The sequence below is a fragment of the Mytilus trossulus genome, chromosome 6 (assembly GCF_036588685.1).
Source record: "Mytilus trossulus isolate FHL-02 chromosome 6, PNRI_Mtr1.1.1.hap1, whole genome shotgun sequence".
NCBI classification, from domain to species: domain Eukaryota; kingdom Metazoa; phylum Mollusca; class Bivalvia; order Mytilida; family Mytilidae; genus Mytilus; species Mytilus trossulus.
The window spans coordinates 77,507,466-77,530,855 of record NC_086378.1 but is presented as its reverse complement, the minus strand read 5'-3'; the positions used below and the strand labels follow the sequence as shown (position 1 = coordinate 77,530,855).

General features: G+C 32.1%; 1 protein-coding gene across 1 annotated transcript; it reads left to right on the top strand.

Moving 5' to 3' along the window:
* The first annotated feature begins 536 nt into the window (after positions 1-536).
* On the top strand, positions 537-22,930 carry LOC134721907 (protein SSXT-like). Its single transcript, XM_063585195.1, has 7 exons — positions 537-703; positions 4,887-4,963; positions 6,547-6,628; positions 7,645-7,750; positions 8,923-9,123; positions 10,067-10,450; positions 15,692-22,930. Exons 1-7 carry the CDS (start codon positions 638-640, stop codon positions 16,273-16,275), a joined length of 1,500 nt encoding a protein of 499 aa, XP_063441265.1. The 5' UTR covers positions 537-637; the 3' UTR covers positions 16,276-22,930.
* Positions 22,931-23,390: the final 460 nt, after the last annotated feature.

Below are 23,390 nucleotides of genomic sequence, written 5' to 3'. Positions count from 1 at the left end.
CAGTTTGAATTCATGCACAATTACTACTGAAACAGCACTGTTAGGGAAAAAAAGTTGTCTTTTTGGGAATAATTTTAAGCCATTTTTTTTTCAAATTGGGATTCTTCTCCAGGGGAAAAAGCCTTTATTCTCCATTAATTTAAGGCAAACAATATCACTGACATCGAGTCGACATTGTCGATATCGTCGATATCGACATCTGGGTAAATCTTGTACATAATTGCCTAGCGCCCCTCGTTTTATTAGATATGTCAGATATGATGGGAGGGAAGAGGAGTCCAGATCCCGAAATCCCTGGCTTAAAAACACGATATTCAGAGGTCCCGAATTTGAATAAATTTATATAAATCCCGACATCCCAAAATTCGAAAAAAGAAGTCCCGAATCCCGAAAGGGTCAATCCCTGAATCACTAGCTTAAAAACACCCGATCCCGGAGTCCCGAATTAAGGTCCTATCCCCCTCGGATATATAATTTCTCTTGAAACATTTACGGAATTTCTTTCCGAAATAAAACCGTCTTGGCTTCCTAAAATAGATTTTAGAATTCTATTTACTGCGGGCCAGTTTGACGCGGTTAAAAAATTTAAGGAAAAAATTGACAAAGCTCTCTGACCTCTCTTTTTGGTATAATCATCATGTCACTAGCATTTGTTCAACCTCAGCAGAAGAAAGGGCAACCCAATCAAGCACAAATTCAAAAGGTAAGCCGTGGCGGTCTTGAAAATCAAAAACTGTCAGAAAAAAATCTTCCATTGTTTCACGTAACCATAGTCTGCATAGACCGGCATAGTTTTAAGTCAATACGTATGGATTTAAATCTGCTAATTGTCGGCAACACACTAGATCCCTGATACCATGGATATTGCTATAGGCTAGGCTATATTAAGTGGCTGATCCAGAATTTTTTTTAAGAGGGTGCCTTTTCACTCAAGACCAGTGAATACCTTATACTTAGTTTTATACCTTTATCTTCGGATCGTTAAATCAGCCAAAGGCTACTACTGACCCCTCATCTTGGAATGTTGTAATGCAATTTCTCGTCTCATAATATATTTATATATATTCTTCATCTTCTACATTAAAACAAACCCTCTATACAGGTATGGATACATGTCAACTGGTACTTTCGGCAACTCGTACTCAGCCAACTCGTACTTTCGGCAACTCGTACTTCAACCAACTCGTACTTCTACTTAGTTGTACCCAATATGCTCACATTGAAGAGCATCTTGTCGAATGGTAACCGTCTTCTTGCATACATTTTTTTGTACATGCATTACAACGTGGACGAACCATGATTGCAATTGAAGATGATCATACATTTCACCATAGTTTATATATTTTTTCTCAAAAGCTTGGTTTTTACAACGTTTAAGCCATGCATTTTCTTTTCGGTGAGGATGGTGATTGTTTAAGTATAACTCAACGGCCTTTGATGTTCATAGTGCCGCACTTATACCGATTTTTTTGTTTTCATTTACTTCTCTCTGTTTATTCTTCTTTAAACAAATCCATTCTATTTTTGTAGGTATCACGGTTATCCACTAATGACCACTGATTAGCATTTTGTGTACTCATAATTATTTTAATGTGCATATCAAATAAATTGCCGTCCAAACAATTTCAAACAATCAATTCTAAGGAATAGTAATGATTATAACGATTAGCTTTTTATAAGCTTATTTAAAACAATTATGATTGCATTTTATAAACAAGGAAAGTTGTTTTTTTATTTGTATATTGCTATATAATGATATACGAAAGAAAGTTACAATAACTATGCATATAAACTAGATAAATAATATCAAATAAAACATGGTTACGAGTTGGTAAAAATAGGGTATGAGTTGGTTGAGTACGACTTGCCGAAAGTACGAGTTGTCGTGTACCCTACAGGTATAACCACCATACATTGTACATGGGGTTTGTTTCCAACCTGTTAAACTTATTAAAAATAAAACTTATTTACATTGTAGGTGTGCAGCTAAACACTTAACACGAACATATGAATTTATACAATTTTCACCATTTAATGCAGACTTAAAATTATTCAAAGTCTTTGCCACACAGTTAAATCAGACAGGTTATTCCACTGATCCACTACTCTAATTAAAAAATGTAGAGAGTCTTATAACAACAACACTTTAGGGACTGCTGCAGAAATTTATTGATCGACATGTTTCGATGCCGAGGCACCGAAACATGTCGATTAATAAAGTTCTGCAGCAGTCCCTAAAGTGTTGTTGTTATAAGACTCTCTACATTTTATGTTTTTCATCATAACGTCCCTGCATACCCTCGGGTATCCACTTTAAGGACTCTACCGTACTACAGACTCACCAGGCGTTGGTTCACTTTCGTTTGTAATTGATTTAATTAAAAAAGTATTTAGTATATATGTGTCATCTGTTTTTTAAAAAGTTTTAAGGAGTGACCTCTAGTACTGTATTATTTTCAAATTTCAAATTAGATGGTGTTAAAGTAATAGGCTCATCCAGTTAATATCATCTATACCATGCAACGCTTTGTAGACTTGTATCATATCATTCCTATCCTTATGATATTCCAAGGTTAGCAAACACAATGAATGTAGTCTGTCTTCATAACTAAGATGATATATATTTTTTATCAGTTTAGTGGCCCTTCTTTGTACAGATTCCAGTTTAAGAATGTCTTTTTTAAGGTATGGTGACCAGACACATGTCGCATATTCTAATAGCGGACATACTATGGATTTATACATGTAGATAGTGAGAAACATATCCTGATCCATGTACATGTAATCAAAAGAATGATGAATAAGAGATAACACTCTCTGGGTTTGATATGAATATCACTTATATGCTTTTCAAATTTCAAATTAGACTTGAAAGTTGCTCCCAGATCCTTTTCTTCGTTCACTGTAGATAATGCAATAAAATTTACAGATTCATCCAACATGGCATAATGTAAACGATATTGCAGGTCATTGTCAGGATTAATATGCAATACTTTACATGCTTTACATTTAGCAGCATTAAATTTTAATTTCCACATTTCTGACCATTCACATAAACTCTCCAAATTTTCCTGTAACCTTCAGCGCTCATAATCTGATGAGACTTGAGAATAAACTTTACAATCATCAGCAAAAACTTTCACTATTCCCTATACTACATCAGGAAGGTCATTTATAAATGTTAAAAAAAAGAACTGGTCCTAAACTTTAAAACACTTCCTTGTGGTAAACCACTCACCACGTCTGACCATGTTGAAATTGTGTTATTCATGTTATTTATACGAACACATTAATTATGCCCAGATAGGAAACTTTATCCAATTCAAATTACAGCCCTTTATTCCAAGTTTTTTTCAAGTTTCAAAAATAAATGCTGGTGTGGCACGGTATGAAATACATCAAAAGCCTTGGAAAAATCAAGGAAAATTGAGTCCAGTGGAAAACCACTATCAATTTATTCTGACCACTCATCCATGACCTCCAGGAGTTGAGTAACACATGATCTATCAGGACGGAAGCCATATTGACTATATCTACTTGTAAAAAGATTGTTCATGAGCATATACATGTACTTCATGATATTGTCTCTAATAATGGATTCACAGATCTTACAATGTACATACATGTACATGTACTACTGATGTTAAACCTACAGGTCTGTAATTACCAGCTGCAGGTATCACCGTATCAGCTTTTTCCCTTTCTTAAATATTAGTGACACTGGCATTTTTCCAATCATCTGGAACTTTACCCTCTTTGTTAGACTTATTAAAAATTTCAACCAAGGGATAACAAATTGCATGTCTTATTTCGTATAAAACTTTTGGATGAAGACCATCAGGTCCTGCAGACTTATCTGTCTTTAATTTATTAAGCTTCTTTAGCACATCTTCCTGACAGTATTAATATCATCTAATATATTGTTTGACCCTGAATTAGTATCATAATCTTTCAAATCCTCTATGAATCAACCAAATATATCCATGACTTTTAAATAAGAGATACAGTATAGTAGGACAACCAGATGTGCCTTTTTGGCCTAAATGTGATTTGGCGGCGCTCAGTTATTTAAACACTAAAAACTGAAAAATGCGTTTTTGTATATTTTTTTTAAATTTGTTTGCGACAAACTCACAAAGTACCAACAATAAATTCTGTTGATTGTAAGCATATCTACATGTATATGAGAAAAATATTTTAGTTCACATATACGTTTCATTATCGAAAATTAAGATAAAACATGAAAAGGGAAATTTTTTTTTTTTATATCTGAACATAGAATTTCAGATTTTGATTTTCGTAAAGAACAGGGGTGTTAAACATGTTAAAGTCAGGGAAAAAAATTGTTCCCATTTTAATGAAGGGGTCTCAATTTTTTATTCGGTAGATTTAGAAATTGGAAGAGTTTCTGTTTTTAAAGTAAAAATTCATTCAAAATCATGCAATAGTGAATCCTTAGATATTATATCTCTTTAAAAATAACAACATGTCAAAAATTGCTCAGGCCCTTCGGGTTGTCCTACTGATATATATACATTTTGTATTTAAACAACATACATTTTTTTGTAAAGCCTTCCATTCATTAAAATGTTGAGAACCATTATTATACTCTGACTCACAAATTAATAAATAAAAGTACTGGATTTTATGTGTCGAGCACAAATAATGTGGTACAAAATGTATGTGCACATTGATTTTTTTATGACTGAAAGGTGACTAGGTCAGATCCTGCAATTGATTATGGTCTATGAGTGTGATGTACATTTTTTTGACAATGTACACATCATTTGCACATACAAATGTACATTAATGTTAATCATGTTAATTGGAAGAACTGTCCTTGCTGTGGTTCACTTTTTATAGTCAGTTCATCTTTATATTTGTAGATGCTTGATGAGAATAACCAGTTGATTCAAGCTATCACAGATTACCAGAACAAAGGAAAGGCATCAGAATGTATGCAGTAAGTAAACACATACTTTATTGTTCAGTTAGCTAGTGTTCATCTTGTTCGTAAACAGGGGTTTTTTTTTATTTCTCGCATGATGACAAAAATACTAAGATGCCATCAACCTGATTAGTTAAGTATGTTATCTATCTCATTGCCAACCCTTTTTTTAGCGGAGGGGGCATTAAGTTTACCCTTGTCCGTCTGTACGTCCCAAAGTTGGATTCCGTTCTCTAACTTTAGTTTGCTGCAACAAAATGCTTATTACCACAAACTTCGTCAACCAAATGTTATGAAACTTATACACAATGCTTATTACATTGTACCACAAAATACAGATCAAGTTTGAATTTTTGTGGTGTCATTTTACATGTAACTTTTCTAGAGTTTCTATTGGATAACATTGGTTAATATTTTGTTTCTTAATTCTAACTTTAGTTTGCCTCAACCAAATGTTAGGAACAACCCTATGGGACTGATTTGATATCAAAATCTTCAAAGGTTTATCACTACCTTTGGATTACTCAAAATTTAGTACATTAAGCATTTTTAACCAGATTTTTGTGTCACAAATGTCGGTTATTGATTTGGGGATGCTGAGCGGCGGGGCGGCAATCAAATGTTGTCCGTGCATTAACTCATGAACCGTTCAACCAAAGCTTTTAAAATTTTAATATGTTGTTACTGACAACTAAATGAAGGTCAAGTTCAATAATGGCGATTTTGACTTTTACCGTTCAGGAGTTATGGTTCTTGAAAGATTAAAAAATGGAGTTTCCAGTTGTGTCCATGCATTTCCGCATGAACTGTTCTACCGAAGCTTCCCAAATTTTAATATGTTGTTACTGGTGACAAAATGGAAGTCAAGTTCAATAATGAATATTTTGACTTACTGTTCAGGAGTTATGGTTCTTGAAAGATTGAAAAATGGTGTTTCCAGTCGTGTCTGTGCATTTTCTCATGAAACATTCAACCAAAGCTTTTCAAATTTTAATATGTTGTTACTGATGACAAAATAGAGGTCAAGTTCATTATTGACGATTTTGACTTTTACCGTTCAGGAGTTATGGTTCTTGAAAGATCTTAAAATGGTGTTTCCATTCACGTCGTTGCATTTACTCACGAACCATTCAATCTAAGCTTTTCAAATTTTAATATGTTGATACTGATGACAAAATAGAGGTCAAATTTGATATTGACGATTTTCACTTTCACTTATCATCAGTAATGGTTCTTGTGATATTGCCAGGACACAAATAAATGTTAATAAATCCGGTTTGCTGTTGTTGTGACAGCCTCTTGTATACTTTCTATCCATGACCTTAGAAATTTTTCTATGACATATATGCTTAGATATTCAAGTTACAAAATAATGTTATTCTTGTCAAGAAAATTACATAACTTATTCAAGGACAGAATGTTACCAAAGTTGCAAAGATTCATGTAGGAAATGAATAGTGCTTTATTTTTTGGAAAAACCAGTACTTTGTTAAATTGCCATGGTGCTACAATGATATTGAAAATTCTGGGAGAACAATAAATATAATATGTATACATGTTACTTAATAAATATGTAAAATGAATGTCAATTGTTTTAGGTATCAACAGATGTTACATAGAAATCTGGTTTACCTTGCTACGCTAGCAGATTCCAACCAAAACTTGCAAGCTCTTCTCCCTGTAAGTATATAACTAAGGTACCAGATGAGATCTGGTTTATTTAACAGTTGAGTCAGTCTTCTTCAGCATGTTTTTTACATGTCACATTTGGATGAAAAGTGTGTAATTTGCTTAGGTTTTTTTTTCAATTGAGACTACATGTATTAATTGTTATAAAAACGCAGATGTGGTACATGTATCGCCAATGACATGAGACAACTCTTCACTAAAGACCACATAACACCAAAAAAAAATCAGCTATAGGTCCCTGTAGTGTATGGCTTTCAATAATGAGCTATGCACATCCAACATAGTCCGCTATAAAAGGTCCTGAAATCACATGTAAACAAATTTGTCAGTTTGGGGGAAACAATACTGGCCCGGTTAGCCAATGACATTTGGTACATGTATGCATTTTTATAAGTATAAGAATATCTAATTTCTTTTTAACACTCAACCACCAGTCATGGTTCATTGACTCTCATTGTATTGCATGGTTTTAATTAAATCTGTCTCCTCAGGTTTATTTTAACATTTCATGTTTCCTATTTATCATTTAGATTAAAAAAAAATCTTTTTTTTTTAACACATAAACATCATGAACATGATAAATAAATATCAAAATGAAAAATGAAAAAAATAAAATTTGTGAAGGGTGAAATATGGACACAGGAGACAGAAAAATTTGGTCTAAGACTCTAATCTTTAATGTTAAAAATACTAGTACAATGTATTCTAATTTTAATATCATACACCTTATCGCTATTTGTCCGCCATTGCTGTATATTACACAGCTTCCTATAAAATTTTGACGTCATAAAATAAAATATCTGACACCACACTGGAAAACTGAATGTTGAATGTGTCAAAAGTTCAAGCGGTTTGTCAGCTGGGATAAGCGATAAGGTGTATTATTTTCAGTCACATTGTACTATAAAATCTGAAAACATACTTGACTTGTCTCAAGGTCAACAGTTTATTTTTAGTGATGTTCATTTATTTGTTTGCTTTGCAAATTCATATTCATTTTTTCTTAGCCCCCAGGACAACAGCAGCAGTATCATGACTCAAACATGCCACAGTCACAGCAGCCTAGTACTCAGATGAGGCCACCTGGAAATATGCCAAATCAGATACCACATCGTAAGTTATATCGTGATACAAAAAGCCAATTCAGATACCGCATAGTAAGTTATATATCATGATACAAAAAGCCAAGTCAGATACCACATCGTAAGTTATATCATGATACAAAAAGCTAAATCAGATACCACATTGTAAGTTATATCATGATACAAAAAGCCAAATCAGATACCACATAGAAAGTTATATATCATGATACAAAAAGCCAAATCAGATACCACATTGTAAGTTATATCATGATACAAAAAGCCAAATCAGATACCACATAGTAAGTTATATCATGATACAAAAAGCCAAATCAGATACCACATTGTAAGTTATATCATGATACAAAAAGCCAAGTCAGATACCACATTGTAAGTTATATCATGATACAAAAAGCCAAATCAGATACCACATGGTAAGTTATATCATGATACAAAAAGCCAAATCAGATACCACATTGTAAGTTATATCATGATACAAAAAGCCAAATCAGATACCACATCGTAAGTTATATCATACAAAAACAACATAATACAGTTATACAGTGTTATATGTGTACTTCTTCAATGAGAACTCCTGGCAATATGCCAAATCAGATGCAACATGATAACATACAAATATACAAAGTATACATAATGCAGTAGTCTAATGCTCAGATATGACCTCCTGGCAATATGCCAAATCAGATGCCACATCTCAAGGAGCAGCCTAGACCACAACTGCCAAATTAGATTCATTTTTTTGGTTAAAAAATAGAAAGCATAGCACAGCAATAGCAGCCTAGTTTTCAGATGTGACAACCTAGCAATGTGCCTAATCAGTTGCCTTTTATAAGTAACGACATAGAAAGTTACTTTCCCTCTGAAATATACCTACAGGGCCAATATGACAACAAACAGATGTTTTACTGCACAGGATAATGTTCAGTGTCTTGTATTTGAACTAATTATACCATACATATACAATTTGACTCATTTTCCTCATTACTCATTGCTTTACTCATATTGTAACTAGCCTGAACACAAATTTGGCATCATTCTAGTACTTTATTTAAACTGCACAAAAAGGTATGTATCAAATTTTACTGTACATTGTACATGTTGTATAGATTATAAAAAAATTGGTAAATTGAAATTAGTAAATGTGTCAGATGATAAGGATTTATAACTTTTATATACAATTCCTAGGGGACACAGCAGGTGGGAGTCAGATACCAGCTCAACAAGGTAGTTACCAGCAACAAGGAACCAGTGCTCCTAACATGCCTGGATCTGGAGGGTACCAGTCTAGACCAATGCCAAGTCAGCAACCAGGTGGACCAATGCCACAACAAATGGCACCACAAGGTGGATCAATGGCACAATCTATGCCTCCACAGGCTGTCTATAGTAAGTTGGGTTTTATTTTTGATATACTAATGTTTGACAACTTAATTATATAAAATAACTTGTAATTTTTAACATAAGAAAGAGAAAGGAAATGAGAAATGTGTCAAAAAGGTAACAACCAAACCAAAGAGTAAAAAACAATGGAAGGCCACCAAGGGCACAAGGTAATGTACATGTGACATGTTATTATTCTGGTTATTTCTATTTACTATTATACACACTGTTCATATTTTGAAAAAAATCATCCTCTATTTGAAAGTATGTCTTTAGGTCTCTATTACATGCTATGGATGCAAGGATTTATTTCTGAATGTAATTGCATATTGATACATGCCTTACATAAAAATTTCCCTGGTGTAACATTTGGATTCATTATTTAACTTTGGATTCATTTTCTTGAATTTTAGTGGTTACAAAGGTTCTAGGAATTTAAATATTCATCAAGTACAACTTTTCTATAGGAATGTATGCATTAAGATGATGAAAACAATTTGAACTATTAACATAATGAATTTATAATCTAGTTCTGTTGTCAACAGCATACACTATTTGAATAATGCTTTTCAAGGGGTAGAAGATCTGAATGCTTTATACCAAATGCCTTTAAAGATTTTTAGTATGACCATAGTGATTTTCTCATTTGAAACCCTCAACAAGAAAATGTAATGAATTACCTCACTTCAAAATTCTGCCTTGTACACCTAAGATATAAAAAAGAAGATGTGGTATGATTGCCAATGAGACAACTGTCCACAAAAGACCAAAATGACACAAACATTAACAACTATAGGTCACCTTACGACCTTCAACAATGAGCAAAGCCCATACGGCATAGTCAGCTATAAAAGGCCCCGATAAGACAATGTTAAACAACTCTGCCTTTTACACCTAAGCATCATTACATACTATGTGTTTTCTGTAACATTATCTCTTACAATTTCAGATCAGTCTCAGACTGGAATGGGAAGTCAGCCATATGGAATGCAACAAGGTAACTTCAGTAACCAACAGCAGCCTATGATGTCTCAATCACAACAAATGATGCCCCAACAGCAACAGCCAACAATGTCACAGCAACAACCCATGATGTCACAGCAACAACCCATGATGTCACAACAACAGCCTATGATGTCACAACAACAACCTATGATGTCACAACAGCCAATGATGTCACAGCAACAGCCTATGGGACCACAACAACAGCCTATGATGTCACAAGGTCAAATGATGTCTGGTCCTAGTAGCTCACAAGGGGGACCAATAATGAGTCAAGGTCAAAGATCAGCAATGCCAATGCAGTCTGGCTATAGAAGAGGACCATCTCAAGGTACGAAGTATCATAAGAGAAATGTAGCATGTCTTCTGATTGGCTGAAAGTTTTCAAGTCTATCAGCTCATAGACATAATTTTATCTCGTAAATTAAAAGTGACATCATCAATATTTTTTTTCATGATTGACTCCTTGAAAATTAAATTTATATTAATTATCAGGAATGTTTTTGCACATTTTTAATTAACCTGCTATGCAGATTTTTCAGTGTGCACCACATTTATGTCATTTTTTCATAGTTAAAAAAATTATTAAAGTTATTCTTAAACTGTTCAAGACATTTTTTTTAGTTTATTTTTTTTAATAATATTGCCAAAAAATTATCTGATAGAAAATCAAAGGATATGGGGTATCCATCAATGACACAAATGATTTAGGTAGCAATACACAGTTAGGAGTTTAGTTTCGCATTATGGCCCCTGTGGATTTTTCAAATAGGAAAGTTATTGTGTAATAAAATTCATTTTAAGACAGATGAGTGCTAATTTAGCCTTCAAAGATGGTTTATAAGAGCATCAAGATTATTTTTTACATGTTTTATGGGCTGTTTTCTGTTTGACAGTCCGTATTTTCATAGCTAGACCGACCATCGGTCCAGAAATTACTGACTGTTTACAAACACTCTTTTTCTACACGAAGTTTTTGACGCAATTTTACAAAAAAATGAGACGAAAGACATATGATTTTCATTGGATTTGCTGAATGGTATATGTACACAGTTTCAGAAAAGGTATTACTTCAAGCGATTGAAATTCTAATTTTAGCCAAATTTTGGGGAAATATGTGACATCTTTCCCCCCCTTTTTGCAATATTTTATAACAAATTGATGCAGATTGTTGCCATGGATACACCAAAAAGAAATTATATTTTACAATTTTATATACTGGAAATAAAATATATGGAAGATTCTGATTCCATACATATGCCCATATATGACACAAACAGTAAGCTTGATATTGCAAGAAAGCAATGAAAAGGGAATGGTAAAATTCATAAGGGCAAATTTTAGTACTTTTTCTTAACTGTTTATTGCTACCTTATGGCATACTTACCAAGCTCAGAATTGTATAATTTAAGGCTTTTCATGCCACAAATCTATTGATATTTAGATTCAAAATCAACTTCTGAGTAAATTAAGTGTTTAACAATGACAATATGTGTCAATTTTATTGTTTACAGTCCTTAGCAACCAAAATTAGACATTTTGACACTAGGCTTATATTTGTACTCTATCGGCTTAACGCTTGCTTCTGGTGGATTGGGCTGCATGTAGTAGCCTAAGTATTGAACGCGTTGGTTTTTTTCTTGCGAATATATCAAGTTATTGTTTTTATCAAGATTTCATGTTACATTTTGGCATATATTAAATGTATAGTTGAATCAGATGTAAGAAATTGATTCCCTATCACCAAGTTTTTTAATCAAGTCTTTGGTATGGAATAAGCATAAAGATTAACATTTTTATGCTTAAAATTGCTAAATTTTGTACAATGTTGCATCATCAGAGATCTTATTATGATATTCAACATAAAAAAACTGACAAAAGAGGTACAGTTTTTAAAATTTGGCTAAAAATTGAGGTAGAGACAAGATTTTACACTTTGACTTGGCACCTTTCTTAAAATCAGTTTTTGTCGCGTTTCAGTGTCAACTGCTAACCTTCATAAAATATTCATTACTCAACCAATTTTCAAAAATAAAAGGCCATTTTACTCGTTTTAGCTAGCAGAACTCAGAAAATAATTTAAAAGGGAGAATTTGAAAAAAATATTTACTATTAAGGTAGCAATACACAGTTAGGAGTTTAGTTTCGCATTATGGCCCCTGTGGATTTTTCAAATAGGAAAGTTATTGTGTAATAAAATTCATTTTAAGACAGATGAGTGCTAATTTAGCCTTCAAAGATGGTTTATAAGAGCATCAAGATTATTTTTTACATGTTTTATGGGCTGTTTTCTGTTTGACAGTCCGTATTTTCATAGCTAGACCGACCATCGGTCCAGAAATTACTGTACTGTTTACAAACACTCTTTTTCTACACGAAGTTTTTGACGCAATTTTACAAAAAAATGAGACGAAAGACATATGATTTTCATTGGATTTGCTGAATGGTATATGTACACAGTTTCAGAAAAGGTATTACTTCAAGCGATTGAAATTCTAATTTTAGCCAAATTTTGGGGAAATATGTGACATCTTTTCCCCCCCTTTTTGCAATATTTTATAACAAATTGATGCAGATTGTTGCCATGGATACACCAAAAAGAAATTATATTTTACAATTTTATATACTGGAAATAAAATATATGGAAGATTCTGATTCCATACATATGCCCATATATGACACAAACAGTAAGCTTGATATTGCAAGAAAGCAATGAAAAGGGAATGGTAAAATTCATAAGGGCAAATTTTAGTACTTTTTCTTAACTGTTCATTGCTACCTTAATTACTCCAAACACAGCATAGTTTAGGGGACATTGCAACTTTATTCAAGTTTGTCTGTCTGCTTTTGTAAGAGTTTTTGTGTCTTGCCAGATTATTATGAGATCAAGTTTATACCACCAGTGTCATGTACAAGTTTTAGAAATCAATGCCAATCTGCCAATCAATACACTAGTTCAGGGAAACAATGCGCATGTGCAAGATCGATCAACTAATTAGATACGAGATTTGATAAACTGGGGGCCAAGAACAGTAGAATAAATATAAAAGTCTATACGTTGGACATGATAAAACAAAATGATATTTGTCCTCCAAAACATATATATTGCAACATATTATATTTTCTCTTTGAGTATTCAGATAACGACTAACTTCAACATTTAATCTAAGTGTGCCGCTACGCAAATACTGGTTTACATGTATATATATCGTTTGTGAATACAAAAATTACAAAAGGAATGGTTTGATATATGTCACCTGACTTTGAGTGTTACCTTCATGCAAAAATGGACAGATTCGTGCTGTGATGTTCATTTAGCAGATTGTCTTTATATTCATAAAAGGTACTGATCTTTGGTCATAACAATAAAAGCCAATCAACACCTAGGCCATATGGTATGATAAAGTTTTACCTAAAACTATTAATCTCACCAGGCGACAGTTGGACACAATTAATATACCCTTAAAAATCCTAATCATGTTCTGACAGTTAGGTACCATTAACATATATATTCAAAATGCTATCCCTGATTGCATGCGTGTATTAAATTTACATAATTTTTTGGTGCTTAATTCAAATGCATCGGATATTGACAATTTTTTAAAGGAAGGGTATCTGCATGGGTCGTGCAGCATTTTTTTTTGATATATTGTGAAGCATACATGATATTGTAATCAGAATATCTAGTTAATTTCAATGAAATTTATTAAGATTTTAAACAGAAAAAGACACTTTTTGTTGTTGTACCTTCAGAAAGTAAATTAATTTTCACACATATATATATATACATATATAGTTTGACATTTGATTACATACATCAAATGAACAGTTCTGTCGTATATTTGTTTTGTGTCAGAAAATTCACGTAAGTAGGTAGAAAAATGATACTAAATGCGAAAAAATAATGTTATATTACTGTTGCTACCCTCCCCCCTTTTGGACAAAAAGAAAACAATTGTTGTCATTTTGTCAAAAGCAATGAGGTCTAAAGGATTTATGAGTGAAATAGCTGCTTACTTGGATCTTTTGGCATACATGATCCTTCTTTTTGACAAGTTTCGCGAAAGGGACACTTACCTAAAGCGATACTAAGCGATCATAGATTCCGCCGATTACTTCAGCATTTAGGTTCAGACTGTGGTTAAAGTTTTGTTTCACATCAAAATCGTTGTTAAACATAATGGAATTTCAGGATTTTGGGGGAGAAGCTTCTTTATGTCCAAAATTCAGTATATATCCAGGGCAAAATTTTGCAAATATTTATTTACATTTTCCGTATTTTACTACTAGATGGACTTCGTTTTTCCTAAACAGTTAATTTCATGTTTTGTATGAGGTTAAATATTTTCATGCAGTCATCAATAACCGTTTTGTTTAAACGTCCAGTTGCAAGTTAAATGCATATATGCATGCAGGTCAAGATCATGATAATGATATATGAATATTGAAACTATTTTGTTCTACATTGCGCTGGACTGTACTCGTTTGTTCAAAATGCAACAGTCAGAGTAAAGGCATTCTATATATCTTATAAGTGGGTGCGGCTTTTTGGCTAATAGTTTCATTCCGTATGACGACCTATAGCTGTTTGATTTTATGGGAACTTATTTTTCATGGTTTGAACAAGGAACATATAAACTGTTCCAAGTTTTAGCGATCAGATTCTTTATACAATATTGAAAGCATAACATTTATGAACCCATAGTTATTTTTTTATTGAATACATCGCATAATATCATTCATTGCAACTATGTGTGATGACCAGCATCAACATTTTAAAAAGCTCCGTTTTACATGACAATTATATGGTTTAGATTGCTTATCTCTATTTTCCCGACAAAAGCTAAACAGAATAAATAATGTAGTGTCACCAGTGTATGATCAGCTGGTATGATATACTGTTTTGTCAATTAATTCCATTACACCAGCATGTTTCTGGAAATTATTCTCAATCGCCAGAAATGATATTTCTGCACATAAACTTCCTCAAAGTTCTAAACAGCCTCCAGTGACTTGAAGGATCTCATTCCTTCTTAAGAGGTCCTTCTTTGTCAAATATTTCGTTTTTGGTTATTTGCAAGCTGTAATTTCAAATGTCTTTTCCAATTTTTTTCCATTATTTTCAAACACTATGGTTCGAAATTTTTCACAATATTTTTGTTTTACTTTTTTTAATATAAACATAAACAAACAAAAAACAGATGACACTCAACGACTTCACAGGTAAACGGGAAAGCGGCGGGTGTCCTAATTAACACCTATTAAACATCGAATATTGATGTGTACCATATATGACTTTGCCCCCAGTTCATCCATATCTCGCATATTCTCGTATGAATTTTAATTAAACGCTTGACCCACTCAGAATTCTAGGTCGCGAACAAGCTTTCCCTGAACTAGTGTATTATTGGTAGTTTTGCAAATACAAAATTGGCATCCTACAGTATACACAATTATATTCCCTATTTAGTCTTCACTTCTCAGATTAAGGTGTTTTAAGTATATTTTGAAATTTGACAATAATCACTTATCTGTTTTCATCTGAAATGAATTAAACTTTATTTCTTTGTAGGTCAGTATGGTCAACAAGGTTACCAAGGCAACCAGTTTGGAAATCAACAGGGATCTTTTCCTCAAGGCGGACAACAGAATTTTCCACAAGGTCAAGGTTACAATCAAACTCCTAACATGCCTAATCAACAGTACAGTGGTCACCAGGGACAGGATCCAAGGTTTGCCATGTATAATAGAGCACCAGGTCAGATTCCACAAGGTCAGGGGTCAATGGGAGGGCAGATGCCGAATCAAAGTATGATGAGTGGATCTGCACCCCAAAAAATGCCTAGTCAAGGATCAATGGGTCCAACTGCAAGTCAGATGGGTTCTCAGAGTAACATGTCAGGACCGGCAAACCAGATGCCTGGACAAGGACCAAATGGACCTCCAATGCAAGGTCCCAGTCAGATGGGAGGTCCTAATCCTAGTCAGATGGACAATCCAATGTCACAAAGTCAAATGGGCAATCAGATGCCTCAAGGTCAAATGGGAGGTCAAATGCCTCCTATAGGGCATGGACAAATGGGAGGTCAGATGCCTCCAGGACAAAGTCAGATGGGTAATCAGCCAAGTTTTCCTTTCAATCAAAATCAGTTTTAGATCAAAGAATATCTCGTTGGAAATTGGAAAACTATATACAGTAATGTGTTCTAAATTAATCTTTTGGGTTATCAGAGTTAAAAGCCTTTAAACTACCAGCAGGCTTTGGGAATGTCTGAAGACATATATGTTTTGTTTTCAAGGCTTAGGATTTTTCTAGTAAGTATTCTGACAATGGAAATAGATATGAAAATTTGACAGTCAATTAGGAGAAGTGAGTTTGAATTATAAATTTTTCAAGAGAATAGTTAATTACAAACCACCAAAATCTTTGCATTCAATATGTTAAAAAAAATCAATGGTTGTAATATTATCAAACTAAGGCAAACAATACCATCACAAGATTATGTATAAGAAAGATCACATGACATTTTAGTTTTAATTAGAGAGAAGAAAATGAAAGAAATACTAAGAAGGGGGTCTTCAATTATAAAACAGTCTGATAGCTTTAAGATATAAAATTAAAATTCAGGTCTTTCTTTTTAATATGAACAGGGACTAAAGTATGAAATCATTTATGAATGGTATGAATTAAAAATTCTGGAACTCATTACCTTGAAAGTTACTATTTTTATGTGTTTTCAAGGACTTTAATTATTTTTGTAATATAATTTGAATTGTTCTCCATCTCATATAACACCCCATAATTAAAAAAAAAAAGAAGCTTGATTTTTTTTAACAATTTCTTACAAAATTTGTATTTTGATAGCATTCCAATAAAATATGTTTTTTTGTTTATTTTATTTTTTTGGTGGGAGAGGGGGGTAGGTATTGTTTAAATCTAACATTTTATGTTTCATAATGAATTGTCAGAAATGGTATTTTTCAAGCTGATTATAAGAAACAATTTCAGTATTTTTAATAGCTTGATAATCACCAGGGTTGCAATGTCATGAATGTGTAGAATATTTTCTTAGTTCATATATTTAAAGCTATTAGATCATACAACAACGAATTTTAAACATATGCCAAAAAATCAAACAAATGTGAAAATGTCATTTTGTTGTACATATGAATTATTGATTTTTAATACATTTATTACTTTAAATGGATTAATTGCCAACACAATGAACTGAAATCTGAAGATTACTTATTTCAAGCCTCACCACTGATGGTAGGGGACATTATAATTTTCTTGTCTGTGAGTCATTTCATCAGTTTAAAAAGTTTTCTTACTCTAATTGTGGTGCACAATAAGTAAACATTGGATTACAGACTTTTTCTTTGAATATATATCAATTCTATAAAACTCAATAAATCTGTTCTTGATAATAAAAAAAATATATAAAAGCAATATGATGATATATTTTGTTTATCTGTTTTTAAAATCAGATCAGTTTAGCTGATAGATTCAGTTACTTATTTTTTTTCATTTATTTTGAATATTAAAAACCACTGTGATTGTTAAAAATCTAATAATTATGTGCTGTTTGGTGGGTGGGTTTTTTTTGTTACACTTTCTTTGTACCGTACACATGCCATGGAAGGCACTTTTAAAATGGGGTAATCACCATTAGAGGTGAATTAAGACTTAGAATTCACTCATATTTTCACTGTACCATGATGTACTTTACACCCACAAAAATGAGATCCAGCACAACTTGGTCTAGTATATATTTTAATGAAGCAGCCCTAACAACAGAAACTGAATGAAATATATAAAAACTACTGCAAATGAAAAAAGTTACATATATATGCTTATGATAAGAACACTTAAGTTTTTGGGGAAAGACGGCTTCAAGCCGTCAATCCCCTATGGGGTTGACCAGAGTGACACTCCCTCGCATCATTCATTTTGTTTTTATACATGTTATAGTTTGGAAAACCCCCCAACAAATCTTACTAAGATTGAAGAGGAGACGACCCAGAAATGAATGTAGACGACCCAGAAATGAATAGTTTGACTTTAAACACTTTTTTACACATTTCCCTTCTGTTTCTCACGAAATTATCGTATCTTGAACTCTCCTTTACACTATTTACGTTTATTTTACAATCCGGAAAAATTAGTATGACGAGATATTCTAAATATATCCAACCTACATTGTATTTTATAGTGACGTCATTCTTGGAAGAAGCAGGGATATCCTTCACCAGTTCACTGGTTATTTTAATCATTCTTAGAGATCGTGCACTAATTACAAATTTGTATTTGTTAAATCTAAACATAATATTGTTTACTGTAGATGATTTAAACATCAACATACAATACTTTAATTTGTAGGTCAACAACTTTCAAAATAAACAAAGATCGTGGGGTTACATGAGACAGGGGAAAGAAACGATTTCATTACTTTTTTCGGGTCTCACTAATTAGAGACAAGAAGCGACAAAAAGCGTCAAGAAGACTATTTAGCGACAAGAAAAAAATATTCTTCTTGTCGCTTCTTGTCGCTAAAATTCTTCTTGTTGCTAATTAGCGAGACCACTTTTTTCTGTAAAAATTCTGAGAATCTTCCTCCAATTCAGGAGCACCTCAATTGATGAGAAATTATCCACTAAAATAAAAGTTAATGTATTTAAACACTTCAAATGTGACATTTCATTGGATTAGTAGTCTTCTATTAAAACTAAATTTTTGTGTACCTACATAAACATTGTATATGGTAAAAAAAATTAAAAAAAATTTGCATTTTGTAGTTTTAACATATTTATTTTTTACAAATATTTCAAAATTAAGATTTGGAAACAAGCTTCACACAGTTAACATCACTCATATTGTTTTTTTTATTAGTACCTGATTCCCTCTGATGAGAGTTGTAACTCGGAACTTTAACAATGGAATTTAAAACTGAATAGATTTTTCAGTCCACACTTTGTAAAGAAAAAACTTAAAAATCCAAGAGTACTGTCACAAAAAAATGAAAATGGCCCTAGCCTGCAGTACAGTGGTACACAATCAAGATTTCAAAAAATATTGTAGTTGGTGTAAAATGAGAGAATTCAGTTGAGTTTTAGATAATTAGCTATCAACTTTAATCAAATGTTTATATTTAGAAGATGCAGATCTCTTCCATTGGTCCAAATTGAATCCCAAACTAAGGAAATGAAATTACATAAACAACAATTGATTTCAATATTGTCAACCTTTCTACATGTTCTAGCTATTCTCTTTTTCATTCTTCATATGAAAACTATCAAAAGATACCCCCCCCCCCTTTCCAAAAACATAATTAAAAAGAAACAAGGGCCGTCTTTCCCCTCAGAGCTATTCAGCTCTTTGATTGTTTAATGTGTATGAAGATTTTCTTATTGATTATTTGTACTGGTAGTTGTTCTTTTTAAAAAATGTTGAAAGATGATTAATCTTGAATCTTAAGAATGATTTGCTTTCTAAGTTATTCTTTGTTTATATTGTGTCAGATTTGATACAGGTCATATTGATCTCATTGATAATTTTGATCTGTTTTATGAGTTGTTGATATTTAATTGTACATAATTTGAATGTCTGTTACAAAATGTATATCTGTAATTAAATATTTATAGTTTTGTTAGAAGAAAATAATACAAGCTTCTTAATTAGATTGACACCTGTCCTAATTTGCTGTCTGTCAGTGTATGAAGACTTTTGAGAGTTCATTGACATGCACTTTTGTTACTTGTTACTAATACTTTAGCATTCAGCAATCCTTGGTAGAATCTGCCACTCTCCTTCTATCCCTCGGCCGTAATACGGTATGTGATATGTGTCTATGCCTTAAATTTCTTCATGGGAATCTGAACGATTTACTGCTAGTGCTAATATTTTTAATACTTCATTCCCCTCCTTTACAGGAGATCAGTGAGTGAAACCTATGTATTACGGATGAGGTTAAATGGAATCAGCCGAGTTGAGACGAATGATATTTTAGAAAAAAACAAGGAAAATTATCTTAATGCACCATGGTAGCTATTTTTTTTCAAACCCCTCTTTTGATACAATCCTTTTTCACAAAAGTATGAGGGTGTTAATCAAAAAACTGTTTTAAGTATAATTTGCATAAATTGTGTTATAAGATTTGATTAATGTGACAAGAATGGGAAGATTTGTTTTCAGTTGTAGCAAAGACAACTGAAATTTTGTTATCTCAACTTATTGCTCAAGTGAAAAATCTGAATGGCATTGACTTAATAGAAAGTTTTGTATAATTGGCTTTGACTAAGTAGACAGTATTGTATAATTGATTGGACTATGGGTAGACAGTATTGTATAATTGGTTATGGTTTTTATAGTAGTTTTTGTAAAACTTTGTCATATTGACATGTACTTAGAATGTGAATGGAATCCTATGTATTTATATATTGTATTTTGGAGTGGAAGAGTGATGTCATTTATTAGTGTGCTGTAGCTGATCTACATGTGTTGTGCAGAACTACATGGTGTTCTGGCTTGGAAAACATTATAGTTTTAATTCCAATTAAATATACATTTCTGTTATTTTAAGCATTCCAGTTAATCCAAAATTACAAATAACAAATCTAAACAAAAGTATATAAATAAAATGAATTGTTTTTAACTTTGCAGTAATACTTCAAGATCAATTTATGAAAAAAGCAGTAATAATGTCAGAAAATAAGTAAAATTTGGAAAAAAAGAACTCCCTCGATTTGTTGAGGATTTTAGTTGTTATTGAATTGACAGATTGAAATCAAATAAATGATCTCCTCCTTGTGAATCAAATTAAAGTTTTCACAGTGATGTAAAAGAAATGACAACTTGTAATGCACAGTTTGGATTTAATTTAAGGTGGTATGTCTTCCTCCATCATGGATTGTAAAAAAAACAGAGAACCAAAGGTCCAGATTTTTTATTAAGTTGGCAAAATTTGATGCAGGAATGCAGATATTTAATGTGAATTTTCATTTAAAAGAACCAATTTATAAGAATATAACTTATGAATATTAATATTTTTGCAAATGCTGATTATTTTTGGTTATTTTAGAAAAAAATCAAATTAGCATTTTAAGGGGAGGTAACTCTAAAACTGCATTTTCTGAAGGATATGTATGGAATTTTCCTATTTTGAATTTTAGCCAGAAAAAACATACGGTGACCCTATCTTTTCTTTTGATATTCTCAAAGCATTGATTGAAAGCAATCTTTTCCTTCAGTATTTAACAATTCTATCATTTTGTTTAGTTTCTAATCACAAAATGGTGTTTTTTCCTGTATAATCCATACAAAATATGTCATTTTGTCACGACCTGTAGCTTGAGGAAATGCACGATGACCTATCATTTTTATTATATTTTTTAACATATATCAATAGATACTATGTTTTGGCAAAGTATGAGAAAATTCTATCATTTTTATTTTAGACTCCCATACCACCTTAAAAGGGAAAAAATGGAGTTAAATATGTAGTATTGTGTACCATTGTATGTTGTACAATTAAATTATAAATAATGTTCACTTTGTAAAGGCTGTGTTACATAGCCTAGATGCACCTCAACTCAATGGAGTAGGTAAAGTAAAGAAATGATTTGACCAAACTTTTATTTAATTTCTTTACATTTTAATTATGTAAAAGTATCAATCTGTTATATTGGAAGCACTAAAATCTGCTGATTGTCTTAAAATAAATAATTTGGATTACAAATATCGGACCGATTGTCTTTATATAAATAATTTGGCTTAGAAAGATCGGACCAATGAAACGCTTATACACAAAACATCTTTTTCTTGTACATTGTGAACACACCCCTTTTATGGTATTAAGTATCAGACAAGTTTTTAGGTAAAGATTGCATGAATGCAATCAAAACATTATTGGACTGACTAGATATCTAAATGTTCCAAGGCTTATCAATACATTCATTGATACACAAAATATAATGTTTAGATCAAATCATTCTATACATCCTATCCACGAACATTTCATGAAATTAATGGATGTAATATATGCTCAGAGATTCAACACACAAAATATTGTTACACATGTCAAGAAAATTCCATAACTTTTACAAGGTGTAGGAGTCTAATATCTGATCTAAAAAATAGAATGATCTCATTGTTTACATCATCTTTAAAAAATTGGCGTTATCTTCCTTTGTCTAGAATTGCTGTTAAATCAACTACAACCAATGCAATAATTAATTTACTTTCCACTGATAAATTGAAGCAATCTTTACTGCTCAGTGCTAACAAGCACTTTGATTTTCAGTTATGGCTAGTGTGGAGTTTATGACATTCAGTTTGATTATATATTTTTCTGAAACTTTTTTTTAGTTTTTATTCATAAGTCAATTTTGTAGAAATATCAATGTGAAGACAATCCAATTCATACACTCTTTTTTTTAATGATCAATTACTTGTAATAATCATTTATCAGCCTAACAAGAGATTCGTTTTAATGTTGTCAGATGGAGGTATATTTTGTTGTGAAATGGATTGAAAGTATTTCATATAGTATATGACAAAAATATTGATCTGATGGAAGAAAGAATGATTGATTTTTATAGATTGTTTGTGAAATAGATAAGCTAAGAGTGAAGAGGTTGAATCTTTTACCATGAATACTTATTTGAACATTCCTGATTTTTGAATGAATGTGTAACATGGAAAAGTTATGAAGGGCAAGATTTGTACATAGAATAATATTTCAAAGAAAAGGTGCTTTTTGTTGTGAAATATATTAATGTTTGTAGAAAAAAAATAATAAATTGTCGTTCAGACTGCTTGTGTTCCATTTCTTATATTTATAAATCATCATTATTCATAATTCAGTGTAACCCATCTGACTTGTGAGTCCATGACATCAATATTTTTATGCCCAACCTACGATAGTAGAGGGGCATTATGTTTTCTGGTCTGTGCATCTGTTCGTTTGTTCTTTGTCTGTCCCGCTTCAGGTTAACGTTTTTGGTCAAGATAGTTTTTGATGAAGCTGAAGTTCAATCGACTTGAAACTTCCTAGTAGTACGCATGTTGCTTATGATATGATCTTTCTAATTTTAAAGCTGTTTAAGACTTCAGACCCCAATTTTACGGTCCACTTAACATAGAAAACTGAAGTGCAAGTTTTTGGTCAAGGTAGTTTTTGATGAAGTTGAAGTCCAATCAACTTGAAACTTAGTTCACATGTTCCCTATAGTATGATCTTTCTAATTATGTTGCCAAATTAAATTTTTTACCC

Excerpts from the sequence above, each read along its gene's own strand:
- LOC134721907 (XM_063585195.1), top strand. The coding sequence starts at position 638 with ATGTCACTAGCATTTGTTCAACCTCAGCAGAAGAAAGGGCAACCCAAT. Across the intron at positions 704-4,886 it reads ATCAAGCACAAATTCAAAAG|ATGCTTGATGAGAATAACCA; the intron begins GTAAGCCGTGGC and ends TTATATTTGTAG. Across the intron at positions 6,629-7,644 it reads ACTTGCAAGCTCTTCTCCCT|CCCCCAGGACAACAGCAGCA; the intron begins GTAAGTATATAA and ends ATTTTTTCTTAG.